Source organism: Notothenia coriiceps, unplaced genomic scaffold (genome assembly GCF_000735185.1).
Source record: "Notothenia coriiceps isolate Sejong01 unplaced genomic scaffold, NC01 NC01_scaffold00009193, whole genome shotgun sequence".
Classification (NCBI taxonomy): Eukaryota; Metazoa; Chordata; class Actinopteri; order Perciformes; family Nototheniidae; genus Notothenia; species Notothenia coriiceps.
This window is the reverse complement of record NW_011341894.1, coordinates 139,713-166,986: the sequence shown is the minus strand read 5'-3', so window position 1 is coordinate 166,986 and position 27,274 is coordinate 139,713. Positions and strand designations below refer to the sequence as shown.

Here is a 27,274-nt window from a genome sequence, read left to right as displayed (position 1 = left end):
CCACTTTCTCATCTTTTTTCTGTACTTCTTTTTGTCATCATAATGCTGTAAATCAGTTTTATTTAGTGTATTAGTCTATTATGTTTTGGTTGACATAATCTAAACTGGGTATATGATTTTGCTTTGATCAGTGGCTGTTTTACAAGCCTGTATGTGTCCAAACAATCTCTACATTTCTCTGTGTGTGTGTGTGTGTGTGTGTGTGTGTGTGTGTGTGTGTGTGTGTGTGTGTGTGTGTGTGTGTGTGTGTGTGTGTGTGTGTGTGTGTGTGTGTGTGGTTTATAGCAAATTGTTTGCTTAAGATTTATCTCAACAAGGATGTTTTACAGTGAAAGTTATAACAGTGAATTATGTTTAAAGTGGCAGCAGTTTGACAACATTTTAATGCATTTTCTTTCTTGGGTTTAATAAAGAAGTCAAGGAAATCTGGATTTCAGGTTTAGATTTCTCACTGCTGTCACAGCAATTGGTTGGCCACCGTGCTGTTTTCCCTGCTCTGCTGCCTTTTAATTAAAATAAAATACATTTGTTTAAACAACATCTCATTTAATAGGCTACATGTATTTAAATGGCTTTATGACGACATTATTCTGTGTGCATATGGATATGTATAATGTGTGAGCTTTAGGGAGTTATGCTAAATAATATGTCGTCAAATATTTTCAGAAAAAAAAGAGCTTAGCCTACTATAGAGATGACAACATTGTTTTTTGTTACACAATATTAGCTTGTGGCACCCAGATCTAAATACGAGATCCATCAGTGCATATAAAGATCATCCTTGTTGACCTTTTCCTCTCCTTTATTTGCAATATTCTAAAAAAAAAAAACGGAGTGTCTATTTGCACCCTGGGAATTACAATTTGACGCAGCAGCACAAGGGAATGAAGTTATCAAAGACACATTTCCATAAATACCTATACATCCACAGTATCTAATGTGTAGCCCGGGTGCAAAAAACATTGTTAGCTAGGGGCACCCGGGTGTAAATAGCATTGTTAGCTTCGGACACCCGGGTGTAAATAGCATTGTTAGCTTCGGGCACCCGGGTGTAAATAGCATTGTTAGCTTCGGACACCCGGGTGTAGCATCTGCCTCTAAAAACCACAACAAAACAAAGCAGTGTAATCTTCATGTCTAAGGTTAATGGTATTAATCTATAACTCACCTAAATCACTGGAAATACCTATCCCAGTGGCAGCTTTCCTCACACGTTGACAAATTCACCATGTGTTGGCAAATGAATGTGTTGTATAATTGCTTCAGATGTGGGTGCGAGTACAAGCTGCCCAAAAATAGCCACAGGAAAAGCCCTGTTTCGTTCACTGTCGGCCATAAAAAGAACCTGATTCATAGTAAATGTTATTTACAGCATTTACAACTACTCCTTACCTCCCTGTCCCTCAAGTAACTTCGCTCTTGATGAGTTGCAAAATATGACTCAGGTGTTTTTCGCCATGTGACCGTGTGTGGTTGAGTGTGCTTGTGAGTGTTTGTGTGTGCGCGTGCGTGCGTGTGACATAAGTTTTGTATAGGTCATCCAAATGACTATAAAATATTTCTAAGCACTTAAAGGGTCACTAAATTGTGTTTGCTAAAAGGGCACAGTGTGTTGACTAAGGTGATTTATAGTATGCTCTTTTAACCCATATCTACATGAACCTGACCATATTTGAAAACGTGATGAACCCTTTTTCTGACTTTTTTCTTTGTCCTCAACCCTTTAGATCATATGAACATAGAAGAATACTTTGAAGATGATGAGGAACCACCTTTGCTGCTCAGCTCTTGTCCTTCTCACGGTAAACATGTGCATCTGACTGTTTGTACCATATGCAAAAATGACACACTTGTGTGCATTGTACAAGAACATCACAATTTTGTAAGTGTATCAACATCACATTAATGTAAACCTCCACTGATCTGTGGGCTTTTGTGTGTGTGTCTTCCAGGTGTTTGGCTGTATTGGGACTGCAGCAGTGCAGTGTCGGTGGGGGGAAGGGTGTGTGTGTCTGCAATGCCCTGCCGGCCAGGAGCCTTCCAAGGTGAGACAGCGAGCTGAAATAGCTTTTAAAATATATGTTGCTATCAAGTGCTTTTGGTTCCTTATAAGTATTTTGTTGTACCATCAGAGTCTACAAACGTTCTCCCCATGTTCCTTTATTCTCTCCCCTCCCTACCTGTTTAAATACACTTGTTTCAACAAGCTGAATTATTTTCTTTCTTGCAAATGATTTTAATCTATGTATGTGAAAGTGAAAAGTTGGATATCATTGTTTTTATTCCAGTTAACAGAGACACTCATCTTCTCCATCACCAAAGGGATGCTCTTGTTTTGTGATTAGTGGCCTCTTCTGCTTTAGTTTAGAAGTGTTTTCTTTCTTGCCAGGCTTGTGGGCAGATCCAAAGTCCAGCAGAGGAAGTGCAATGTCTGTTGTGCCCGACTGGAAGCTTTTCAGATGCATTGGACTCTGAACCTTGCGTACTCCACACAGCCTGCGAGGTCCTCGGCCGTAAGGCTACAACCCCTGGCTCTGCAACTTCAGATGCTGTCTGTGGGGATTGTCTGCCTGGGTAAGGCTTACCTGTCTGCTTGTAACTTGTTCTAAATTAGGTCATGTCATTCGCTTTGTTGAGAAAAAAAAGACATAATCTCTAATAATGCTATTTTCCCTTATTTATTTTTTCTTTCTTTTTGCAGGTTTAGCTCCATTGCCAAAGAAGGAGTTTCCACCCAAAGTCTGTGTGTGAAAAGTAAGTGAGATCCTGGAGTGTGTGTCTGAAATCGTTCTTTTTGTCCATCATTCAGTTGACAATTATTACTCATTCCTTTGGAGATTAAGACCATGCTTTATCATCCTGCTCTCTTTTTTCTCTGTTTCTTCTTCTTCCCTTTTCTCTCAGCATCTTTGCATGTCAGAAAGGTGCGGACAGTTGGTAAAGGTCCCTCCAGTGGTGCAGGAGGGCCGGTCAACGGCACAGTGGTGCGCAGCGCTGAGGAGAAGTCAGCAGAGTATGCAGTCTTTGCTATTGTGCCTGTCTTCTGTGTGATGGGCCTGTTGGGTATCCTCATCTGCAACATCCTGAAGAAGAAGGGATACCGCTGCAGTGCTGACAAGGAGGCAGGGGATGAAGAAACTGCCACACCACAGAAAGAAGGTAAGAGATATTATATCATATTAATTCCAAAGAGAAAACAAGTTTAAAAAGTGAGCAAGAGATCGAAAATAGCAGTGCTAGGTACTACTGAAACAAACATTTATGTTAAGGTTGTTGTCACGTTTGCCCGTGAAAATCCTAATTAACACACACATGCACAAGATTTGGTAAAGTGAGTCGGGGCAAAGACAAGCCAAGCCCTAAGGGGCAGTGTCTTTGTGTGCAGCCACAGCCCATGTATCTCTGTCATGGGACTGCACGCAAGCCAACATGGGAGGCTTTTTTTTAATCTCTTTTAACTTTGACCTTGCAGAGGTCATTAAATGCAAGGAATCTTAGCGCATGCTGTTATTTTGTAATTTTCCTATCTGAAAAGGTGGGAAAAAAAGCTTTCCCATCAACTCACTCATCCTGCTGACGTAAGAGAGAAACTGACTTGGGTAAACATGGAAAGAGGTATAAAGAGAGGGGGGTAGTGCTGAAGAATAAAGAAAGAAAGAGGAATGAGGCTGGTATTAACCGAAAGAGAAATTAGTATCAATAAATAAAACAAAGATAGGACACAGGAGGAAACAGTTAGCCTTTTTTCTCTCCATTACACAATGTTTGCCTACTTATCTTTTTAACTAAAATTGACATTTTAAAACATTTGCTTTTATATGAAATAAACAAACAAGATATAATGGTTCCATAAATAAGCTTAAGAGATGCTGGTATGTGGATTTTGACACTAGTTGTTTCTCCTTGCTTACAGTGTTTATGCTAGACTAAGCTTACTGTCTGTAACTTCATATTCAACGGACAAATATAGAATTGGTATCGAACTTCTCATGTTACTCTTAGCGAGAAAGACAATTATTTTTGTAAGTATTACTTTAAACAGCCTATAACTTGCTCCTTGAAGACCTCAAGATTCATAACTGAAAACATAAAGATTTAAAGTATTATATAATTTGTTCACATTCTTTTGTCATTCTTTTCCAGCCTCTTTTTTTACTATGCAGTTAATGTCATTTCATGAGAGGTATAAGCTTAAACTGGTAGAAAGGCTAAGCTGGCTCTTCCCTCACTCACCTGGCGGTACGAGGCTCAGAGGAAAGCTGTGTGACAGCCAATTAGCCGCAGAGTCAGGCTGCAGCCTCGACAGATTGCACTTTCTGTCAGCACGTCTCACGCCAAGGAACTGTTTACGTTTGCACCCAACACCTGCTGTTTTGGATATCCCATCATTACTATCATTAAAAAGTTAAATTCAGCGCCAACATTTTCACTAGTGAATTATATTTAACATTTTATTTCGGTTTTGCTTTATCGACGTACACCTCTTGGTTGGCTCAAACCACTTCTTTGTTACACATACTCACACTTTTAGATTTCTTGAAATAATATGTTGATTGAATCAGTTTGCTAGCTCGTTTGTTGTTGATTACAAGAAGAACAGTTCGTATGTCTCTTATCTTCAACCTCAACCACCAAGATGACAGCTCTTCTATTCCTTCAACAAGTCTTAAGAGCAGATACCACTCTGAAGATGTAATTCCAGAAGTCATAGCAACAGTCCTTAGGTGAAAGATCTCTCCCTTTTGTTTTCAGCGTTGCCTTGGTCTCTGACTCTCCAAGCACTGTATTGTGAAACTTGATACATCCCTGCACCTAAAGAGAAACTCCCTGAACCCCGTCCCCCTGCAGAACTCCTTAACTGCCCTCATACTCTCCATTCATCCCATCTCTTGGCTCTCTTACACCGCCTCCCGAGCCTCCACCCCCTTCTCGTATAAACATGACACCATATCCATCCATCTCTCCTTTCCCAGCCAGATTAATTATTCAATCAGGTCCTCATGGCTTATTACCCTTCTTTCTTTCTCGAATCCTTTCTCCTCTCATTATTTCATCTGCGTTGTTCGTCTTCCTTCATCTTCTTCTAACCAAATTGTTCATCTTCTTTGTCAATCAACAGAGTTTGTCAGGAACTTCCAATCTTTATATATATATCCAACTCCTGTATGTTTTAATTTGAGTTTGACTGATTGGTTAGTGATTGTAATTGAAATATTTCAATAAAGGACAATACAGAATATAATGCAGATAACAACAGGTTAATAGAACGGTCAGAGGGCAGTCGGAGGTTTAGGATACTGCATTGGTTCTTACTCTAGCAATTTTCTCATCATCTCTGCTCAGAGTGAACACCCATGGGGATGAATTAAAGAAGCCAAGCTTAGCATGTTAGGGCTTGAATCAAAGTCTGTGGCAGAGAAAAGTTTGACTTATTGGTGCACGGTGCAGTGACAGGATAAGGAGAGGACAAATGTGGGGTGGATAAGACCAACAGAAATGTGAGCTAGAGTCAACTCTGCAACTTTGAGTTCAAGCTCACAAGGGCAGAGTGAAAGGCACAGTTTAGTTGCTGCAGTTTTCAGTTCCAGCCATAAGCTCCAAAAGACTAATGCAATCAAGCGGAAACATTTTGTTTTACTTGAAGCACAAATGTAAAACAGAAATTCATCAGGACACAGGATGATTGGCTGGTGACTTATTGTGGCTGACACTGAAACTCTAAACATATGGCTGTGACTCTGCTGTAAGAATAAATAGTAGAGAATGAGTGCCACACTGTGAAATGGATGCCGTTATCCTCGCATAGCAACTGCCACTATGGAGAGGGACCCAGCTTTTGTTATGGCCTAACAACAGCCTGACACTGCTTATGCAAGAAAGACATGCACATTGACACAAATGCATACAGTCACATTTTGCTTTGTAACACACTGATACAGGGGTCACCTGGCATTGGGGGTCTACAAAACAGCAGACACACACACACACACACACACACACACACACACACACACACACACACACACACACACACACACACACACACACACACACACACACACACACACACACACACACAGCTCTGTGTGCTTCAACAGTGCTGAATAGAGTGTGATCGCTGAGTAAGCTATTCTAGACCTCATCACTCTCCTCTCAGCTGCCTCTCTGTGCTTTGCTATTATGGGATGGTCCGGGGTGTTGCTATGGAGGCATATCTATTCTTTGCTGTTCAGTCATCCACATCCATCCTTATCAGTCCCATGGTGCACTGGGGCACTGTATCCCAGCAGTGACATGCACTGTGTGAACTGTGAAGGAAGGAACACATTGTACACTGTTAAGTCAGTTAAATATGTGGGTGGACATTTAAAAATATATGGCCCTTTGCTTCAAGTTTATATTACGACATATAACACATCTTTAGAACACATTTTTTACCATAAAGTTTGGCAACTTTACTTAAGGTCTTCCTCTTGCACACTGCATTTCACGTTCTATGTGTTGTAATAATGTGACAACACAGAGAAAGCCATAACCATCTACTTTGGAAAATAACCAAGCCTTTTCACAGTACACCAAACACTGGTAATAGTTCTCTACAATATATTTTCAATACTAATCTTGTTGTTTTTATGCATATGACTGCCTTTGTATTTGTGTTACATGTACGTGTGTCATTACATGGACTTAACATTTTCAATATACTACATCTACAACCCCGAAGTGCATCATACAGTATCAGAAGGTATATGATTTTCTCTGTCTGTCTGTGTTTTTTGTTTGCTCTAGGTAACAATTGTCCCTACATATCTGACGACCTGAATGAAGACACCATCAGTGTTCTGGTTCGCCTCATTACTGAGAAGAAAGGTACGTGCAGCAGTGACGTCACGTAAGAGATTGAGGTAAAAGTCATTAGGTGTCTTGTGGCTTTAAATTGTAACAAGGTGTCATCAGAGTGCGTCACAAACGCATCTCCACTGCTGCAAGCTCAGACTGTTCACGCCTTATCTCCATCAAAAATGGTTAACGTTGAACTGCAAGCACTGACTCAAACCTTTTTCAAAGAAGTTTACTATTCTTATCAATTATCAATAAGCACTGATTTACAGAATGGATTGTCAATCTTGTGTTTGTTTGCTTTTCAGAAAATGCTGCTGCACTGGAGGAATTGCTGCTGGAGTACGAGAGCAAACAGATGTCCATAAGCAAAGGCTCCTCAATCAAGTATGAGACCACACTGGCTTACACACGCCCTGCATGGATATATATATATACCTTCAACATATACTTTGCTCAAGCGGTTTAAGGTTGAGATGAATACAGAGGAAAGCACAATTTGGGAGAGTGCAAAGCAGAGCTCTCGATTCTGCCAAGAGATGTTTACAGAGAGTGGAAGGGAAACTTTTCCAAAAGATACAGGCAGTTTTTCTTTAGAGATGAAAGCAGAAAGCTGAATAATGATGTACACCTATAGATTAGGAACCACCTTTAATTTAAACATAGGTTGAATATGAATTGAATGGAAACAAATATGAATTGGCTCATTTTCCAGTAGAACCAGCTAAAATGAAACAACACAAACTGTTTTAGTTCTTTAATTTAACATTTGAATGCATGCTTGGATTTACACGATAATAATTCAACATTGGTTCCTTGACTGGTTGGGTGTTTAACTCAAATTTTACACATCTTATCAATATCATACCTGCTGCTCTTTATTCTTGTTTTACTCTTTCAACAAAGAAAAAAATATGTATTGTCAAAGCAATGCACATGTAAACTGCATCTGAATCTCAGCTACAGCTCGTACTTGGCATAGCATCACGCCCTCTTGTCTGGAGTAAATGTCTGACATAGTTGATACCACTGCCTCTTGAGTCATTAGGCTCGCCAGCATACCTGTCACTAAGCTCATTGGCTGTCACATAGTTAAAAGTCACACGATTTACATGACCAAAAGTACTGGTGGTTTGAACTTTGGTTATAATCTGCGGCTGTTAAAAGTGTTCAAGTAGTCAGAAGTTAATCTTACAAATCCAGCAACATGCTGCTATATGCCACAGTCTTCACCAGTGTGTTTTCCTTCATCAGCGCTGGCATTAGGGGACAGGAGGCATGTTCTAGTCCAAATTGCCCTTCTAACAAATATGGATGTGAATGGGTGTATTACACTTGTGTGTGTGTTCCACATATGCAGTAGTAAGAACTTGGCATCTGGCTTTGTGCTGTTGCTCGATGGGCTGCTGCTGTATGTGAGCTTTAGATTCGAGAACATTCTAACACACACACACACACAAAATGCACACCGAAATCTGGAAAGCTCTCAGGTCGTGTGTGTGTGTGTGTGTGTGTGTGTGTGTGTGTGTGTGTGTGTGTGTGTGTGTGTGTGTGTGTGTGTGTGTGTGTGTGTGTGTGTGTGTGTGTGTGTGTGTGTGTGTGTGTGTGTGTGTGTGTGTGTGATGGGAGGGTCACTACAGGTCACCCACTAACTAGTGCAACACAGGGACACGCGGCTGCATTTTGTCCCTTTTGTTATGCCTTTCTCTGCACAAAAAACTATAGAAAGACAACAACTAAAGAGGCCTGAATGAACATTCCAAAAATATAAGAGTTACAATTTCAAACTACAATTTATTTTGTATTTCTATTTCAATTTTGTGTATTATTATTTTTACATTCACATTACATTGCATTTAGCTGACGCTTTTATCCAAAGCGACTTACAATAAGTGCATTCGACCAAGAAGATACAATCTTGAAGAAAACAGAATCATATAAGTACATCAGGTTTCATAGAGCCAAACATTTCAAGTGCTACTCAACTGGCTTTAGATAAGCCAGTCCTTTATTAGTATATAAGTGCTTTGTTAATAATTCTATCGCTCGAAGTGGAGTCTAAAGAGATGAGTTTTCAGTCTGCGACGGAAGATGTGTAAGCTTTCTGCTGTCCTGATGTCAATGGGGAGCTCATTCCACCATTTTGGAGCCAGGATAGCAAACCCACGAGTTTTTGCTGATGGGAACTTGGGTCCCCCTCGCAGTGCGGGTGCAGTGAGCTGTTTGGCCGATGCAGAGCGAAGTGCACGTGCTGGGGTGTATGGTTGTATAGTTGATGTAGGAAGGGCCAGATCCATTCGCAGCATGGTACGCTAGTACCAGTGTCTTGAAGTGGATTCTAGCAGTTACTGGAAGCCAGTGAAGGGAGCGGAGGAGCGGCGTGGCGTGGGAGAATTTAGGAAGGTTGAAGACCAGACGAGCCGCTGCATGAAAACTTAAAAAGAATATCTGTTAAAAGGTGTAGTTGAATGTTTCAATATTCTTTTTAGGTTTTCATACTCGCTTGTCATCATGGCATTAAGCTTTTACTCTGCATCAACAACAACAACAACAACAACAACTTTAAAACAGAGCACACACTCCACACTAAATATACCTTTTTTATGCCACTTAAGGGTTTTAATTATACTCTATTATCAGTATGATTTGCTCTTACAACCATCTTATAATTATTTTTTCATTTCAGTATTTAAATATTTAGAGAAATTAACTTCTTGTCTTGACTAAAAAACAGACTTAAATGTTTGTAAATGTTGTCCAACCAATCATTTATTTGCCCCCTCTTCATCCTCTCCTTCTCTACCCCCTAGGTTCCCAATGCTGTCTCCCCTGTCCCAGTTCTGCTCCCTCCCCAAGCTGTGCCCCCATCAGTCCCACCATCACACTATCTCTGGCCTCTCCGGCCTGGCCCCCAAACACGGCTACCGCTGCACCCGCTGCGCCCAGCGGAAGTGGCCCGCTGTCCTCATACCACCCCTGGGTGCCCTTAAAGATCCCCTGAAGCCCGCCAAGACCTTCATTGTTCCCTCCCTGGACAAATCATACGACCAGCAGAAGAGACCCCTGCTTGGGGGGGTGTTTGTCGACACCCACCATACACAAGCTGTTGTGCCAAATACTGTACAGAACAAAGTGGAAGGGAGTGAAGTGAAGGAGAGGAAGGAGGGAGAGCTGACCGTGTTGTCTGTGGGGAGGTGAGACATGTCCTAATACTTCATACGCAAAACAACACACAACTGATATGACGCATGAGGACAATACAAATACTCTACATTTGTGTTTTTCACTTTTCAGCACTTTTTCTCACATCCAAACCACATTTCAGAAGCAAATATGTAATTCATAACACATTTATTTAGAGTTATAGTTTTCAGTTACTTTGAAGATAAAGATTTTTCTCTTAACACATCTGATTAAATATGATGCATTGTTATAGATTAAAGCATTTAGTATGAAACATATTTAAACTTAGAACTTTTACTTTACAAACAGATTTCAAGTCGCTCAGATCCCAGAGATGAAGCCTCTCACGTTGGAAACCAAGAAATCATCCCAGGAGCAACAAAACTCCCTTTTTGGAGGAAAGTCCTTCTCCTCATCATCTGGGATCCAGAGGTACAACCTGCAGTGCACACTCTCTGTTTTTGCTTTTCCTTCAGTATTTCTTTCCCCAGCATGCAGCTAATTGTTATGACTTGCAGTGCTGTGAAGTAGCGCAAGATCATAAGCATCTGAGCTAATGTATTTTTGTGGCCAGCACCAAATGATGTGGTCTGTTTTACTGGGAAAGGAAATTATACACAGTATGATAATTGTCTCTAAAATGATTTGGGAAATGAGTTTCTTCTGTTTCTGGTTGTCTGGTCAAACATTCTGTGAATCCAAATGATTACAGTAATCATGTAGACCTGACTGTGGTCAAAACTATCTATTAAGTCTTACAGTCACACAAAAATGTCCTTAAATTAGACAATAATTTATGCTTCGAATTAGACCAAAGGAGGAAAAGGCTCAAAAGCATGTAATTTCTTACTCTTGAAAATCTCTTTCACTCCTTCTCCTATTATGCCGTTGATGTCCTCATCCTGCCACCTCCTTAACCTTTTATTCTCTCTCTGTTTCAGATGAAGATACAGAGAGATGTAACACTACCTCGCTGAAAATGACCTCATAAACTTGACAGCTGGCAGGGAGGGTGTTTCTAGAAATCTGACAAAAAGAAACCCCAAGAACCACCTCAAGCTCAAATAAGTTGTTTCTACATAATATGAGGAGAAAAAAAACTGTATTTATTATTACATGACAACAAAAGTGTACTATACATTCCCAATGAAAAGGGAAAGTGGAGAGTGGAGCTTTTTAAATACCAGGGTGTCAATTCCCGACACTAGAAGGAACGATGAGAGACAAAAACAAAGAAGATCATTTTGGATCGTAAGAAAAACACATTCTCAGCCACTAAAGTTGTGTTTCCACAGAAGGAAATGGACACAGGGCTAAAACACATTGCATGTAGACAGACTTGTGTGAAGAGGACAAAAAAATGTGGAAGACTTAACTGACCAAAAGACAAGACCAATACATCAGTGAGTCTGAAACAAGCTGAACTGTGTATACTACATTTAAAAGAGAGGAAATATTAAGCCAAGTAGTCTGCTATCAAGTATACAAACTACGAATGCTAGACACTTGATTTAAGACTTCAATAGCACTACAGAAAGTATTATACGAACAAAATGTTATGAAACTAAACACCATATTGTTGTTTTAAATATTGTTTTATTATAAGTTTAGTGAAATAGCTCCTCTTCTTCTGCTCATATAGGATTTGAAAAAGATGAATGTAGTCTTAACAGAAGATGCACTCACTGAGATCAGTGAAAGTTTGACAGTTTGCAACTTTAAAGCTCTTAGACTAGACACAAGTAGGTGATCAGGGGCCAAAAGTTCCTCTCAGAGTGGGCCACTAATACTTTATGACAGCAATGTTTTTCTTTTTACATCACTGCATCCCAAACGGCAGTAAGAGGCTGAACTCCTACTGAAAAAACGAGATGGATAGATATTACTTTGTAGAATAGAACTTGTAAATGAATGTACATATGTAAATATGGGTGGGTAAAAAAAGACATACAGCTTTTTATAATTTTAGCATACACTATGTATAAGGTAAGAGACGACTGCATCGCAGCAATAAGTGACCCTTGTAGTCCATCATTAAAAAAACATGAAATCTGTCACACCATCATGCATATAAGTTGAATTGCTGGTTCATCAACATCATATAGCTTCCGCACCTACTGTATATGGCTTTTCACAATTTGAGTGCAAAGTTTCACTGTTTTAGTCATGAGCTTTTAAAACGTTCTCAACCACATTCATACAGTACACATAGCCAGACTCAAGTTATGCAATTTTCATAACTGTAAGAAACACGATCATATTTTATTCCAGTTTAATTAAATGAACCAACCAGTGGCTGTGCAGGATTAGTGGTTGAGTTACACCAAAGTTATGCAGCCGAGTTGGCTTCAGTTTACATCTTCATGGCTGTAAGAGTTTACTAGAATCATAGAGGCCACTCATTTACATATTATCTTAATTTGTTACAAGGAATATGTCAACATGTCTGGATGGACTGAATATGTATTGGTTGCAGCCGTTTCATTTTTTCTGTTTTTATTACTATTATTATAGGACTATTATTGCTGAAGTGGTACTGGTAGGAAGGATTCAAAAAACACATTCATCTCATCAACTTTGTAGAATTGCATTTATAATATGACTTTTTTTCTGTATAATGTTTTTACTGTTAAAATAAAGAAGAGGTGTATTTTAGATGCTATCTTCTTTGTTGTTCTTGCTGGTGGTGTATACAAATGTGTTATCTACTGTTGGCTGATGTTGGTATATGTGAGGTGTAGATGTGCGGAAGAAAATGATGGACTATAAAAACTCAAAATGTGTTCTAAAGCATCGTGAGCAATGACCTGCCTGTTTGTTAGACAGTGTCACCCTCTAGTGGTGGCATGGTGTTCAATAGATGAAATGACATGGATATTAAACAAATTCAGTATATTACATTAGACAAATTATAAAAAATGTATAACCACACATTTGTCAAAATCTATACATGTTTAAATAACACCATTTATTTAATTCCTTCATATTTGGACACAAACTGACATCCGCTAAAAAAAAATCGCAACTCGTACAGTATAATCAAAGTCTTGTTTTTGCAGTTGTATGCTCACTTCAAGAGACATCCTGTTTCGCCAACTATTTACAAACACATTGACAAGCGTGAGTCATTTTGCGTCTTCATTTTAAAAGCCACAGACTCATTATTTGTACGTTCTTTGTCTGATATGTGAAAAGAAAGGTGAGCGGAAGTAAACCCACTTCTGTCTATCCAAAAACATCAGTTTTCCAGTAGGATCTTTACCAAAACATTTACAGCTGCAAAGCACAGTGTAGTTTATTTACGTCCTCTCACTATACTTTTTCAGACATAACAAACACAACATATCTGTTTAAGTCCATTAAATGAACAACACAACTTAGATGTTAAGTTACATTCTTTAAAACTGTATTGCCCATATTTGATTTGGTCAAATCTGAGCATGCATTTCTATTTGTTACGCAAATCTGAATGAAATCTGTGTCAGTGGATGTGGTGCTGCGTCAACCAAAAGAAACCTGCAATAAGACCTGTCACTGTTGTCCTGACAATGTTCAGCTTTCTTCCAAAAATTGTTTCACGCATTGGATCAGAGTTCTGTTGTTAAGGTTCGGCCCACCCTTCTTGATTTAGATGAAGACGGATTTTTCTTGTTGAGGGTACTGCGGGCGTCGTGCCCAGCCAGAAAGTAAAGGATGGGGTCCACACAGCTGTTGGCACTGGCCAAAGGTCTGGTCACTTTGTAGGCCACACTGGAGGCTTCCAACAACCTACAGCTGATCTGATGAACACATAAAAACAAGATATACTTAGCATCAAAAGTCATTTAACACATTTATTCTAAAAGTGTTTGTCCTCACCTGTGTTGAATCGACCTGCCTTAGGTATCTAAATGAGTAGTAAAGACTCCTGGTGAGGTGGAAAGGCAGGAAGCAGAGCATGAACACTGCCAAGACGATGATGATCATTTTCACTGACTTCTGCTTGGTGCGTTGTGCTCCCAGAGAGCCACCTTCAGACCCCCAGCCAGGCTCCAGAAGCTTCCGCACCATGAGGCCATAGCACACCATCACCACCATGAACGGCAGGGCAAACATGAGCACGGACACGGCTGTGCTGTATACCAAGAAGTCATCAAAAAGCTCTGGGCTGGTGGTGTCGTAGCAGATCCGTTCATTCTCAACATCCCTGATAGAAGATATATTAATATTATATTTCAATTTCATTAGATTTATTAAACTGTAGTTCTGCCTTATTTAGCATTGAACCAAAAAAAAGACGTAGGAGTAACAGAAGAAAGGAGAGATTAAGTCAATTTGTTAGCTCTCAGGTTGGTGCCCAATAAGGTTCCATAAGTTACTTACTGTGACACAAAATCAATAGTCCCACACTAAATACAACTAAGAGGGATTTAACTGTCGGTAGGGAATTAAGAAATATATCAATAAAAAAAAGAAAGAAAGACCAATCAAAATCACCTAGTTCTTGAGAAGTAGAGAATAGGTGCCTGGCAGAATAAGACACAGGCCCACACGGCCACAGACACCAGCTTGGCCTGGCGAGCGCTGACCCAGTTGAGGGAGCGCACCGGATAGCAGATGCCAACGAAGCGATGCAGACTGATACAGCACAGGAACAGAATGGAACCTGCAAGGTGAATACATATTTAATACACTCTTTTTCATGCTGCATGGATTCTTTCTGAACCTATAAAGTTGTCATTGTTGATGCCTGTTAGCATTTTTTGTGTACACTCTTCATGATATAATGTTAACGACTTGAGTATAGTAGTAAAGTTACACATTGTGTTGTGTCATATCAAGATGTGTTTCATTATGTTTAGGTCAGATTTTTTTACACACAATTGTATTATTTTGTATCATATTTATATATCAAATTGTTTATCTGTTGGATTTGAATTGTATGTCACAATAACTGTTGTATTCTTAAAAATGTCTTCTTAGTGTATGACATCTTGTTGCCTGATATCCTGTCATATTATTAGTGTATTGTTATTTTTGTAAATTATATTAGTATGTTATATTGTATTGTTTCGCACTGTATTGTTTGGCAACATATTATATTGTATCATTGTGTGTTGCTTGTTATGTGATTTTGTAGGCCTGTGTGACCATATCATCTGTATGCTAAACTGTCAGCCGAGTTTAGTCAGGCCTAGTTTAGCATATTGTATTCTACCTTGAGTTGTAGTCATAGTATTGCGTAGCCTAGTGTGGCATTTGGTAAGGTGAAACATGCCTTTACTTATTGTGCCATACTGTGTTGTGTACTTTGTCAAATTGAGTTGCATTGCGTTGCACTGTTTATAAATGAGGATATTGACTACACTTTTTGTCACTGCAGGTCATATCTTATTTTTCCTTATGTCTTCTTGTATCCGATGATATTATAAAACATCATACTATACCATTAGTGTAAGCATAGTATATTTGTTGTATTGTAGATGTCGTATTGGATAACTTACATCACATGTCTCCACTGTATTAAATTAACACTATTGTACTCTCTTTTGGTATATCATACTGCCATCTACTGTACTTTATAATGATGTTATTTTATGTGTGTGTCATGCCATCACTGTACCATATAAGTTTGCATAAAACAGGAAGCGTATGATCTTGCAGAACGGTTCACTGAAGGGCCAGTCGTTTTCATCTGCATAGTAATAGATGAGGAAGGGCAGAGTGAGGATGTAGAGTGTGTCGCACATCGTCAGGTTGAACATGTAGATGGTGGAGGGCTTCCAGCGCTTTGTGCGGAACACAATCACATACAACGCTGTGGTGTTCAGAGCCAGGCCGATTACAAAGACCAGAGAATAGCTGACAGGAAGAAGAATATATTTAAAATCCTCTTGAAAGGGACAGTAGAAGTCACTGAAGTTGGTGAGGTTGGTTATTGTGTTGTCAAAGGTGGCCATCTCGGTTGTGAAAATCCTGAGGTAAAGACAAGCACAAAGGAATAGATTATTATTATGCTACATTTGAACAACTTTGAAGATGTTTTCATACACATTGAATGACTGTGAGAAAATGATATCAACCTAAATCACACTTTAGGGTGCGCCAAGTCATTCACCTTTGCATGCCTGAGCAGCACTAACTAATTCCATGCCTAAGCATAATCAACCTGTCCAGTGTGATTTCGTAATCAAATTGAAACCATCCACTTTATAGCATGAGTCATCCCATTTTAAATGTTTTGGGCTTTTCACATAATGTGAATCACTTTAGTCCCAACGTCCCTTTAATTGCCAATTTCTTTCTGAATGGTTGAATAAAAGAAGTAAGAGTTGTGAGATATAGAGAGAAGGGAATATACTTAAAAAAAAGATTAAATCCTACATAAATGACTGAAAGTTAATGTGTGTGTGTTATGTTTGATAGTATTGTAGATGTGTGTAACGAGATTTACTGTAGTGTTCCAAAGATTTGGAAATACCTAAGTCCTAATCTTTATCTTTGACAGGACTCAACTTGTCCTGGATGCAGTTTTAACTTGGTCTTGACTGGGACTCAACTGGAGCTTTTTTTTGGACTTGACCTGGACTTTATTAAGTTGGTCTTTATGTAGCCTGTTCCACTATCTAGCCCAGTGGGTTTACTTGATAAGATATCATGATATGTTTTCTCACTTTGTTAGAGAAAGGCTCTATTTGCAAATGTCTGATCTGCAGATGATTCAGTCAAAGATTCACACAGGCTTGTGTTGTAACCTTTTACAAAACTTTAAGCGGTGTTCTCGGGCAGAAAACAGCTCTTATTCTGGCATAATGCGTGTCAAAGTTTCCAAAACCTCACAGCTGGGAGAGGGAGAGACAGCAAAATCACTTTTTAACTCAAACCAGACCTTTAGAGAACCTGATCAACATGTTCTTTCTGTTCTACTCACAGGCGTTCATGCTATATTGTTTACCTCAGTCAATTTTTTTCTCTTCTTCTAAAAATGTGTTTATCTGACATACTCACGTTCAAAGTCACGTAAAAACATGGAGTCAAGCTTTCAAAACTTGCAAGCAAAGAAGACAGAAGCTGCACAACTTAATTGTTTTCAAACTCACTGATGAGTTAACCTACAGCGCTCTCTTGTTTCTTCCCTCTGATAATATTTCCTCTTTATCAAAAACATAGCTTCTGGCTCGCATTTTACCCATTGCTGTCTTCACTCTCTTTTTTCTTCTTTAAAACAGCTGGAGGTTAAATATAACAGATAACAGACGTGAGACAGAGGGGCTCCTTTTGTATTCCTCCAAATTCCTCTGACATGCTGTGTGCACGCCACACAAAATGGAGCAAAATGTAATATTCATCAATGAAGTAATCATGTTTTTTTACATTGGCTGTACACAATGTCATCATTGCACTGCAAGATATATACTAATAAGCCCCTTCCCCAGAAACAAAACCCTTAAACATATAAAATGACTCACACTGTACAATGCTACTTCCTGTCAAAGGCTGTCCAACGCTGACCACCGTGTGTAAAGTATCCTCATTCTCATCAGTAAAGTACAGTGTGTATTTGACTTGGTTGTTTATGGCTGAACGTCTGCCTAAGATAATTCAGTATGTGAAAACATGTAGAGGTGTGTTCCTGTCTGACAAGCTGCAACCTGCGAAGTGTGAAAAGTTAAGGCTGGATTTACAGTGACTATCTGTAGGTCAAACCGCGGTAAAAAAGACAAACAGTAAGCTACTATTTTGTCCAAAGAATATTTAAGGACAGTTCAAATATATCCTACCATGCCACTAAACATATATGGTCCTATTTATCTTAGAAACAGTATGATTTCACAGACAAATATATAATGTGGGAAACAAAACTAATTATATGGGCCACTTTCATTTTTTTCGATTAAAGTACTTGCCTGTTTTTATGGTAAAATGTCTCACCTTGTTTTTCCAAAGCAACAGAGATGTTCCTCACCAAATCATAAGATAAATCGTAAACCAAAAGCATCCTGCCAGGATCCTAACAGATACTGTATATTCCAACAATGAATGCACGCCATGTTTTTGGTTGCCTCTGGCAGATAGTTATGTGTGTGGGTGTCAATAGAAATGTTTGGTTTCTGTGACTGCCAATGTGTGTGCACACATATGTTTGAATACGCCCATGTTAGTTTAGGTGTTATACTGAGAGGAGAGGTGAAAGAGTACTTAATGTCTTACTGCTCTAGAAACTCTGGGTATTAATGATTACAAGGCCTGTAACCTTAACCTTGGACATGGCACACAGGAGGCATAAAGTACAATTCTTTAAAAAAGGTTTCCAAAATGAATGCTTTGAGGTAGTAATATATATATATATATATATATATATATATACATATTTTAGTTCCACTGCCTTGCGTTTTTGTAAGACANATTCTTGGCCGAAACCGATACCGAAAATAGGAAACAGTTGGCCGAATGCCGAAAGGCCGAAAATGATTAGTAATATATATATATATATATATATATATATATATATATACATATTTTAGTTCCACTGCCTTGCGTTTTTGTAAGACATTGATGCCAACCATACAATAAATTGACTGCATTTCCACCATAACAAGTCAAAGGTACATCTTAACCTTGACATTTGGGCAATTTTCAATTTTTCACAGGGCACACTGAACAACCAGAGAGGTGAGGAGATTATCAAATATCAGAAAGAAAGACATATGTGATTTTTTGTTTCCCAAATGCATTGCATTGTGTTTTTCTCACCCAATAACCTACCAAATTTAAATTTCTGGTTAATTTTAAACAGTGAGCAACCACACAAACACAAAAACAAACAAATGCGGTCTGCAAACAAGTATGCAGACACTGTCTCAAACCAGCTGCATCTGCTGATGCCCACTCATTACGAGGGTGTTTGAGAAATCCTAATGTATTCCTTTAATTGTTCACTCAGTCAGCACCCACTTCCAATGAACTCCATGACCCTATTTTACCCTGTTTACTCCCTGGTGTCTGCACAAGTGTGCTAAATCATGGCACAAAATGGACAAGCCTACCACAAATAATAAATTCTTTATTATTTAATTGGTGTTCATTTTGATGAGGGACTGATACAATAAAAGGCAATATAGCCTAATACAAAAATAATTTTAGCTGTAGGCCTACTAGGATTACATGCTTTTTTAAAAACATTATTTTTAACAACCTAAAGCGTCAAATTACAAATTTGTTATGCTCGTTTTTTTTAAAAGGTGTCTCTCTCTTTTGTTGTTGTTGAAAATACTGATTTTCATTCTACTCCGCGATCGATTTTTCTTGGATCGACTGCGGATTCTTGTTGCTATGCAGGTCTGCAGGACGCAGGCTCCTGTCAGTGTCAGCCTTTTCTCCTCGAGCAGGCTGGAGGAGGATGACAAAAATGCTAATGCTCATTGGATAAATAGTCCCTCATTGTAGTTATCATATTTCTTGTCCCCTTATTTGGTTTAAAACATATATGAGTAGGTTTTATCGAGGTTACAGGCAATATGAGGCAAACAATAAGGATGTATTTCTGCTCAGTGTTTTTAATCGCCGACAGGTTCTGAGTTTCCCCTCTTTGAGGCGCTATTGAGCTTAGTAGCGGAAGGGGTTCCCCTATTATATTCCCCCATCCCTTTCCCTCTGCTTTTCTTCTGTCTGCTGCCCTCCTTCACAACACAGTACAGTACACACTAGTACTGTGGTAGTGGCAGCAGCCAACACAAGTGGGTCCAGTCTCTCCTCGTAGCTCTGTACAAACTAGCCATTTATCATCAATCATGGCCGCCGGAGTACACATTTAACTCCCGTGTTTCCTCCCTGTCGTCTGGAGGGGAGGATTTTTGGTTTGAGGAGACACAATAATAGTCCTCCACTGATTTTTGGATTTCCTCTTGGAATGACAATACATCTCGCAAGGGAAATACCATTCATGTCAATAATACTCCAAAATGCAGCCGCCGCCGAGGAAGGTGAGTGATTTCTGGAGTCCGTTATGTTTCAGACAATGAGAGACAGATACAGAGTGTAGTAACCTTATGTTGTGTTTTACCTTCAATATATAAAGCTTCCAATGCTCCAGGCTTAAGAACAATTAAAATACATTTGATAGCCACCATTAGCAGCGTTTGCTAGCTATGTTAGACAGTACCTAGTAGTGACATTAATATCTATCCAACGGTGTAGCGTGAGCCGTCAGACGTCAAATAACGTTAGCTAGGAAACGCTAGGTGTGCTAACATGAGACGTTTTATACAAAGCACCAAAGCATGATAGTAGGATAATGTTATATTGTGGCTTTTAATAAGAGAACGCCCTGTTGTAGAAATAACTTTAAATTAATATTGCAAATGTACATTAGCATCTGCACGTTGCCTTATGGCAGCAACGTTTAAGCTAGTAACCGTATAGTCATTACCACTGTCTACAATTTAACTTCAATGTAGTGAAGCTCAGGTATTCATTTGCTAATTTATAGTTAGTTTATTACAGCAGCATTAACAAAAGCTGCCATTCTACCACGTTGTGATGCTTATGTGTTAAGCAAGGGAAGACCTTCAGTCCGTCCAGGGTCACTTATTTTCTTCAAAGGCTGAGCTGACAAAAGCTAAACACACGCACGCACACACACACACACACACACACACACACACACACACACACACACACACACACACACACACACACACACACACACACACACACACACACACACTGAGGGAGACATGCTGGCAGAGCCATGTCCAATACTGACTTATTGATTCTGTATGGGCTGAGAAAAGACCACAGTCCCCTATAGCTTGGTACCCACTGTTGTGTATGTGAGGATATGCAAGTTGCTTGTGTATTGCTTTCTAGGAGTGTCTGTGTGTGTGTCCTGAAATAGATGCACGAGAGCCAATTACTCTGCTGTGAACCACTGCACAGTTTTTCTTAATTACCACATATTGCCCCAGTGCCATTTATGCTCTGGGTTTCCACACACAGACTTGCTTTGAACATGTCATATCATGTCTGTAAAACACATATACACACTTCAATAGGTCCTTTTATCATGGCTGGAGTGACCAATATGGTTGTGTTCCTCCACAGCGTGTCATCATCAAATACACCATTACAGTTATATTATTGATTTTGTTAGATCTCATTTGTCAGCTGTCATGTATCTTTCCCATGCAGTTTGCTGTGAAATTCCTTCCAAGAATACAACTAAATTATTTGCTAAATACTAATCTCATACCCCCCTGCCAATATGTCTGGCACTCAGTACACTCAGCCTTCAGCACAACAGCCAGAGTGTATCAGCATTTGGCTGTTGGATACTAATAATTTCTCTCCCAGTGCTACACAAACAGCCCTTAGTGTGTTGTCTGTCTGTCTCAGCACATCTGCTTACAGGCTGAGCTGGTTTGGGATCATCTATCTGTGGTAAATGCACTGAATTGATATAGCCTATTCCAGTCTTTGTGACCTGTCTAAGTACTTGTACATAACAATTCAGCATTCACCTACATTCAGGCAAAGGCGGCCACAAATGGGGCCACCTGCTCAGGGAAGACTAACATTCACACACTGTTGGTCAGCCGCCCCATCCATCAATCTATCACATATTCTAATGAATATTGTCACAAACTGGGGTAGGAGTTTGGGAGACCACATCTTGTGGAGTTTTTGTATCTACATCATTATTCATCAGGGTTATAATATTACTAGGGTTGGACTAATTGAATGTATTCACACAATTATTCTACAAATGGACAATAATTACACAACAAATTGCTTACAACCAGCAGTTGCAAACAAAACAGCAAATAGCTCAGTATTTCTTTCTTACAGGAGGAACATATCAGAAGTAGGCTATCATGATAAAATAATAAATATATACGTTCTGTACATGGCAAATGTTTTAATATTTCCTGATATATTAGAGTTTTGAACTCATATTGGCCAACCCTAACAGCTGAGGTTGTACATTTGAATCACTGTTAAATGTGGAAACAGGAACTACTCTTTCAGCGATATAGACCTAACTGCTGGATCAGCTACCACTACACCAGCTGAGCTCTTCTCCTTTCACATGATCTTTAATAAACTGCATTTCTCATAATTAATTTCACCATATCCCACATTTTTCACGGTGACCGTCATCCTCTTCTTTTCTTTACTTTCGCTTCATATTCTCCCACTCTTTCACACAGCCAACCACCAGCAACATTTCTAATTGTTTCTTCCCATGTCACCCCTTTTTCCCCTTATGAGTGATAGAAGGTGAAATCAAGTGATGTCATTCCTCCCTGATAGTTTAATGAACCACTCCCTCCTTATCTTCAAAGACACAGCACGTGTGTGTGTGTGTGTGTGTGTGTGTGTGTGTGTGTGTGTGTGTGTGTGTGTGTGTGTGTGTGTGTGTGTGTGTGTGTGTGTGTGTGTGTGTGTGTATAATGTTGTTGATTGTTGTGTCTAGAACAGTCATGAATTTGCCCACTGTTACTCTGATGAATAGGCGATGGAATTCACCCGACAATACACAATGACCAACACAGTGACTCTGTACGTGTTGGCAGGAGTGTATGCATGTGTGATCGTTTGTCTGCATTTTAAGGGGTTATCGCTCTGTCTTTTTTGCACATCACTGTTTTGAGTGCAGGGTTATAGCCACTGTTCTCATCCGGCACATTGATTTTCATATAAGGTGATAAAAAAGCACATATTTCACAAATGCACATGGAGTCTGTCTGCGCTGAAATGCTGTTATAGGCTTTTAAATGTGTCTTCAGTCACCTCTAACTTCAAAAAACCTCCTCCAGCCTCTCCAGAAGTCTGACATGACCCAGACACTGATTGTTATGCTGAATGAATTACTGATGGGAATGTGTGCGCGTTCCTTTCACTTGACTCTCAAGCTGAGCACACTCAAGCTAGACGACAGGTGATTGTCAGATAGATTGATTGATGGGAGTTCAATTATCTCTCCTTGTATGTGTAAGTGGGTTTCTGTGATTCAGTAGCCTAATTCTTAGTAACTAATAGTCTATCGGTATACTAAGCAAGAAAGCCCAAAGTCATTCAGAAGAACATAAGCCACATTTGCACAGTCTGCACCTCAGAGCTAAAAATACCTTTCTCTGACTTTCTCTATCTCTATCAGCTTTTTTGGGACAAGTATGGACAAATCAAAAATAAAATACCGCAGAATTATGATGTTTTGATTTAATACTGTCTATAGAAATCCAACAATTTGATTAGTGGACCAACAACAAAAGAATCCACTGTTTTAATAATCATTCGGTTTATAACGTCAGATGACGAGAACAATTCTGTCTCTAGCTAAATGTTTGCATTTACTGCATGTATCTGTTGCATCTCATTATAGATTGAATATCTTTGATTTGATAGTTCAAGGTTTCTATTTTTAAAGACAATTCATAAGAAAAGATCATCAATAATGACAATTATTTTGAAAAACAAACCTTATAAATAAGGAATGTTTATATGACTTTCAGGCAGCTAGAGGCATTCACAGTTCACTCAACCATTTCTACTCAAAATAAACCAAAGTCTCAGATGATATCTAGTTTTATACCTCATTGTTGATATTATCAATATGGAAAGATTTCTTGTAGGGATGAGTTTGGTGAATATGAGCCTTGAAATAGCTAACCCACGTGCACGGCAGACGGATGAACAAATGCCAAACCCCTCTTCTTGACGTGTCTTTTTGTTTTCTCCAGGTCAAAGTGACACAGGAGCTGAAGAACACACACGCAGAGCAGATGACAAGACTGCACTTTAAACACCAGACTGAATGTGACCTGCTGGAAGACATGAGGTTTGTCCTTATCGCATGCGTGTACTAACACAACCCTGAAGAAAACACTGACTAACTGCCAGAGGATTTGAAATCTAGTCATGATGTGACTGTGATATGCACAGCATGCACACATGGACACAGCCATGCAAAAAAAAATATATAAGAAAGAAGGAAAAACGAAGGAGGAGAGGCTAAAGAAAGCCAAATAGGAAAATGATTATTGTCCGGTTTTTTGAGAAGGACAAAAGGTCGCGAAAATGTTGAAGGAATTTCCTGCTGCACTCCTTCTGCTTTCTGCTTCTTTCTAACTGTCTTCCAAATGTAATTCTGTATCTCCTTCTATCATCTTCTCTGTATTTTTGTCTGTCTCTTTTGCTCCGGCTATCTTTTTGTCCGTCCCCATATCTTTCTTTTTCATTTTGACCCAGCTCTGTTTACTCATGACGTGTGTGAGTCTGGCAATTTTCCCTTTTGGATTTGGCATTGAGAGGAAACCTTGGTTCTTTCACACACTCTCATTTTCTGTGTTGACTAAGCATTGATTATGTATTGAACTCTCTAATACTCTGTTTCCATCCTCTCTCTGTTCCTCATGTTCACACTTTCTCTACCTCTATTCTCCCTGAGACTTCCCTCTCTTTCTCTCCCTCTCTCTCTTGGGAGCAACTCCAGCTGTTGAAGAGCAGATTGCCTTGTTGCTGCTGGTTTTTGGGGAGTGCACACGGCCCTTGTCTGACTTGTGAGAGAGAGGGAGAGCCAGTTAAGCAAATGCAAGCACATTGTGTTAGTTCTGCGTGTCTGTGAGGAATGGAGCTACACGCCACTGGGTTCAGATCTTGAAATTGGCTTTGTCATCCTCTTGGTTTAAAGACGCCGCCTCCAGAGTTTTCTTAGTGCATCCCTCTAACCTTCAATGTTTTCTAATTATTTCTGATGGCACATTCTCCTGGTAGTAAAAACAGGAGGAGCAGGGTGGTGCAGTGATTAAGGAGAGACCGCCTCTCAATTGGAAGATCTGGACTCAAGCCCTGCAGCAACAAGCATCTGCTTTATCAATGTATTCTTTAGCAAGCGATGACACCCTACTAGTGTTTCTGTCTCTGTAGTGGCACTCATTTGACTATATTGTATAGATATTTTAAGAGAGTCATCAGAAAGGCTAGACATAGTTTGATTTCACACATATATCATTTACTTTTATAGCTTTGTTTTATTTCTTTATTTCTTTTGTGTCTTAAGTATACTGTATGTTATATTGTTGAAGAAGCCTGGGACTTAGGATTCTAATTGCCAACCACTACACTGTAGCTTTTGACATCTTGAATCTAATGTAATTCAAAAGGATGGCGATACCAGCTGCTAACGGCTAATGTAAGCTAGCTCTACTCCCTTGGATTCCAGCACAGATTTGTGTTGTTTACCATGTGCATGATCAAGGAAAGAATACGTTACGTCCCCTATGGTACTGTACTAAAACACATATTTACTGTACATTCATTAATATTGAAAATAATGACTAGTTGCTTGCAAGCCTAAATAGTTAATGTAGTTTATAAAGCAGCCGAGATTTCCACAGGGAGAAGAATTTACTCACTTGTTACCATCCAGGGTCAGGATGATTTAATAACCGCAATGTAGACAGTCAGTGAAAGGACTTTGTGTTGTTGAACACACACTTTCTTGCCTGAAGCCTACAGTAGATTTTTATTCTTAAATCCACAAATCTGCTCTGAGGTTATTGACCCTAACGCAGCGTCCACACGGCGGCGTGCGTTGAAGCTTACCGGCGGGCGTGTCTGAAACTCGACCAACAACCAATCACATGAATCTCCCGCCCCGGACACACAACCACGTGGTTTGATTGGCTAGAGCTTGTACTGGCATATGATTTGATTGGCTGACGCTTCCGCCGAAGCTTCAAAAGTTGAACATTTCTCAACTTTTGAAGCGAGCAACACGAGCAACGCGAGCAAAGCGAAGCAACGCTCCAACAATGCAGTTCATCAAAGCTTGACGTCACCCCATTCAAAGTGAATGGGCAGAAGCGTTGAAGCTTCAACGCACGCCGCCGTGTGGACGGGCCTTAATTAATCCACAGACTGTCTTTAATCAAAACACAAGCACATATAAGTTACTAGCTATAGCACATTTATCAAATGTCTTTACTATTTGGAAGACAGTAAAATAGGAAAAATAAAGAAACACATAAAGAAAAAGGTAAGAAAGATGGAGCAGTCTACAGTATTTACCCCCCAGGACAGACTTTTAGCTTGGCTAGTTTATGGGAGAGGATAAGAGAAAGAGGGGAAAAGGAGAAACGTTGATGAGTGGACGGACTCAAGGAGTCAACTTGGTGTCTTCAATCCAACTAAATCCCCCATTCCCTTATGTCTGCCCCACAGCTACACACACACCCACACTAACACAAAATACAGAACATCATTAGACAATTTTTCATAATTGCCGTTGTTTTATATTGGCTTTATTTGTAGATCAGGATCAGTGAATGACATTGAATTGCAAGGCCATCATTGTGCATATACTTTTTGAAAAGGGAATTGGATGCTTTGCCCTGCAGCACTGCCTTATACATCTGTGGCCATTGGTGGTATTAACTCGTTGGGCTTTAGAACAATACATCCCCTGTTAAGGTGCTTTTTTAGTTTTGGTGTAAGAGTACGCTACTTGCAGACAGGTTGTAAACTCAAATGCATCAAATTTCCCAAAGTCTAGACAGAGTGCTGTATGAAGAATCCACAAAGAGCCACATCAGTCATGAAGTGACAGTCGTGAGAAAACAAAGGATGAAAGTGACAGTTTCTGTAGCTGATGCCTGGACTGCACTGCCTTACCCGGGGCCCTGATGTGATTTAGGAATGTACCCCCCCCTGTGTCTTGTGTGGCACATTTGCATAGGATAGATTACATTTGTGTGATTCACTCAAATTTATTGACCAAATCTTAGGAGTTTTCTGCAGATATCATTAAAACATAATGGGTTCCCATGCTGAGTTGCTAGATTAGCCACCCCAACTTCAACGCAAAATGCTATCAGATTCCTCATTAATGCTTTCACTGCAGCTTCTATAATTTAGAAAGAGGAGAAACAGAATATCAAGGACTCATTGGGGGGAAAAGGCCCAAATTAATGCACGGCTGATGCGCGCCCTGCTAATATAATTAGGAGGCCTCTGTGTATAGCCAAATTACAGCACAGACAGGCTCTGCTGTTATTGAAACTCACAAGAGGACCCCAGGTAGTACTAACCCCAGAGGGATAAGGCTGATATGAAAGTAGGGCTGCTCAATCAATCGTATTTTAATCGTATTTTAATCGTATTTTAATCGCGATTACGATTATGGCTTGCAACGATTACGAAAACAACGTAATCGAAATAAAACGATTATTTTTTTATAATTATTAGGCTATTACTTTTAAAAAAAAAAAAA

General features: G+C 39.5%; 3 protein-coding genes across 4 annotated transcripts in view; 2 read left to right on the top strand and 1 right to left on the bottom strand.

Annotated features, from left to right (window-relative positions):
- Positions 1-1,690: 1,690 nt before the first annotated feature.
- On the top strand, positions 1,691-12,678 carry relt (RELT TNF receptor). The gene is made up of 10 exons (XM_010770742.1): positions 1,691-1,802; positions 1,953-2,045; positions 2,390-2,574; positions 2,702-2,754; positions 2,905-3,159; positions 6,790-6,870; positions 7,149-7,227; positions 9,651-10,034; positions 10,333-10,455; positions 10,965-12,678. The coding sequence occupies exons 1-10, from the start codon at positions 1,758-1,760 to the stop codon at positions 10,966-10,968; spliced, it is 1,302 nt and encodes a 433-aa protein (XP_010769044.1). The 5' UTR covers positions 1,691-1,757; the 3' UTR covers positions 10,969-12,678.
- Positions 12,196-18,087, bottom strand: p2ry2.1 (purinergic receptor P2Y2, tandem duplicate 1). Of its 2 annotated transcripts, none has more exons than XM_010770743.1 (5): positions 17,935-18,087; positions 15,626-15,978; positions 14,500-14,668; positions 13,882-14,209; positions 12,196-13,802 (listed from the first exon to the last, which is right to left on the bottom strand). In XM_010770743.1, the coding sequence occupies exons 2-5, from the start codon at positions 15,960-15,962 to the stop codon at positions 13,611-13,613; spliced, it is 1,026 nt and encodes a 341-aa protein (XP_010769045.1). In that variant the 5' UTR covers positions 15,963-15,978; positions 17,935-18,087; the 3' UTR covers positions 12,196-13,610. The 2 variants fall into 2 exon arrangements, with proteins under 2 accessions (XP_010769045.1, XP_010769046.1); XM_010770744.1 differs by lacking the exon at positions 17,935-18,087 and adding an exon at positions 17,472-17,582.
- A 1,620-nt stretch (positions 18,088-19,707) lies between these two features.
- The window catches only part of LOC104945134 (FCH and double SH3 domains protein 2), a 45,749-nt gene continuing 38,182 nt past the window's right edge, over positions 19,708-27,274 (top strand). The window contains exons 1-2 of the mRNA XM_010770763.1: positions 19,708-19,985; positions 23,745-23,842. Coding sequence (XP_010769065.1) covers positions 19,965-19,985; positions 23,745-23,842 — 119 coding nt within the window. The 5' untranslated portion in view covers positions 19,708-19,964. The remainder of the gene's footprint in view (positions 19,986-23,744; positions 23,843-27,274) is intronic.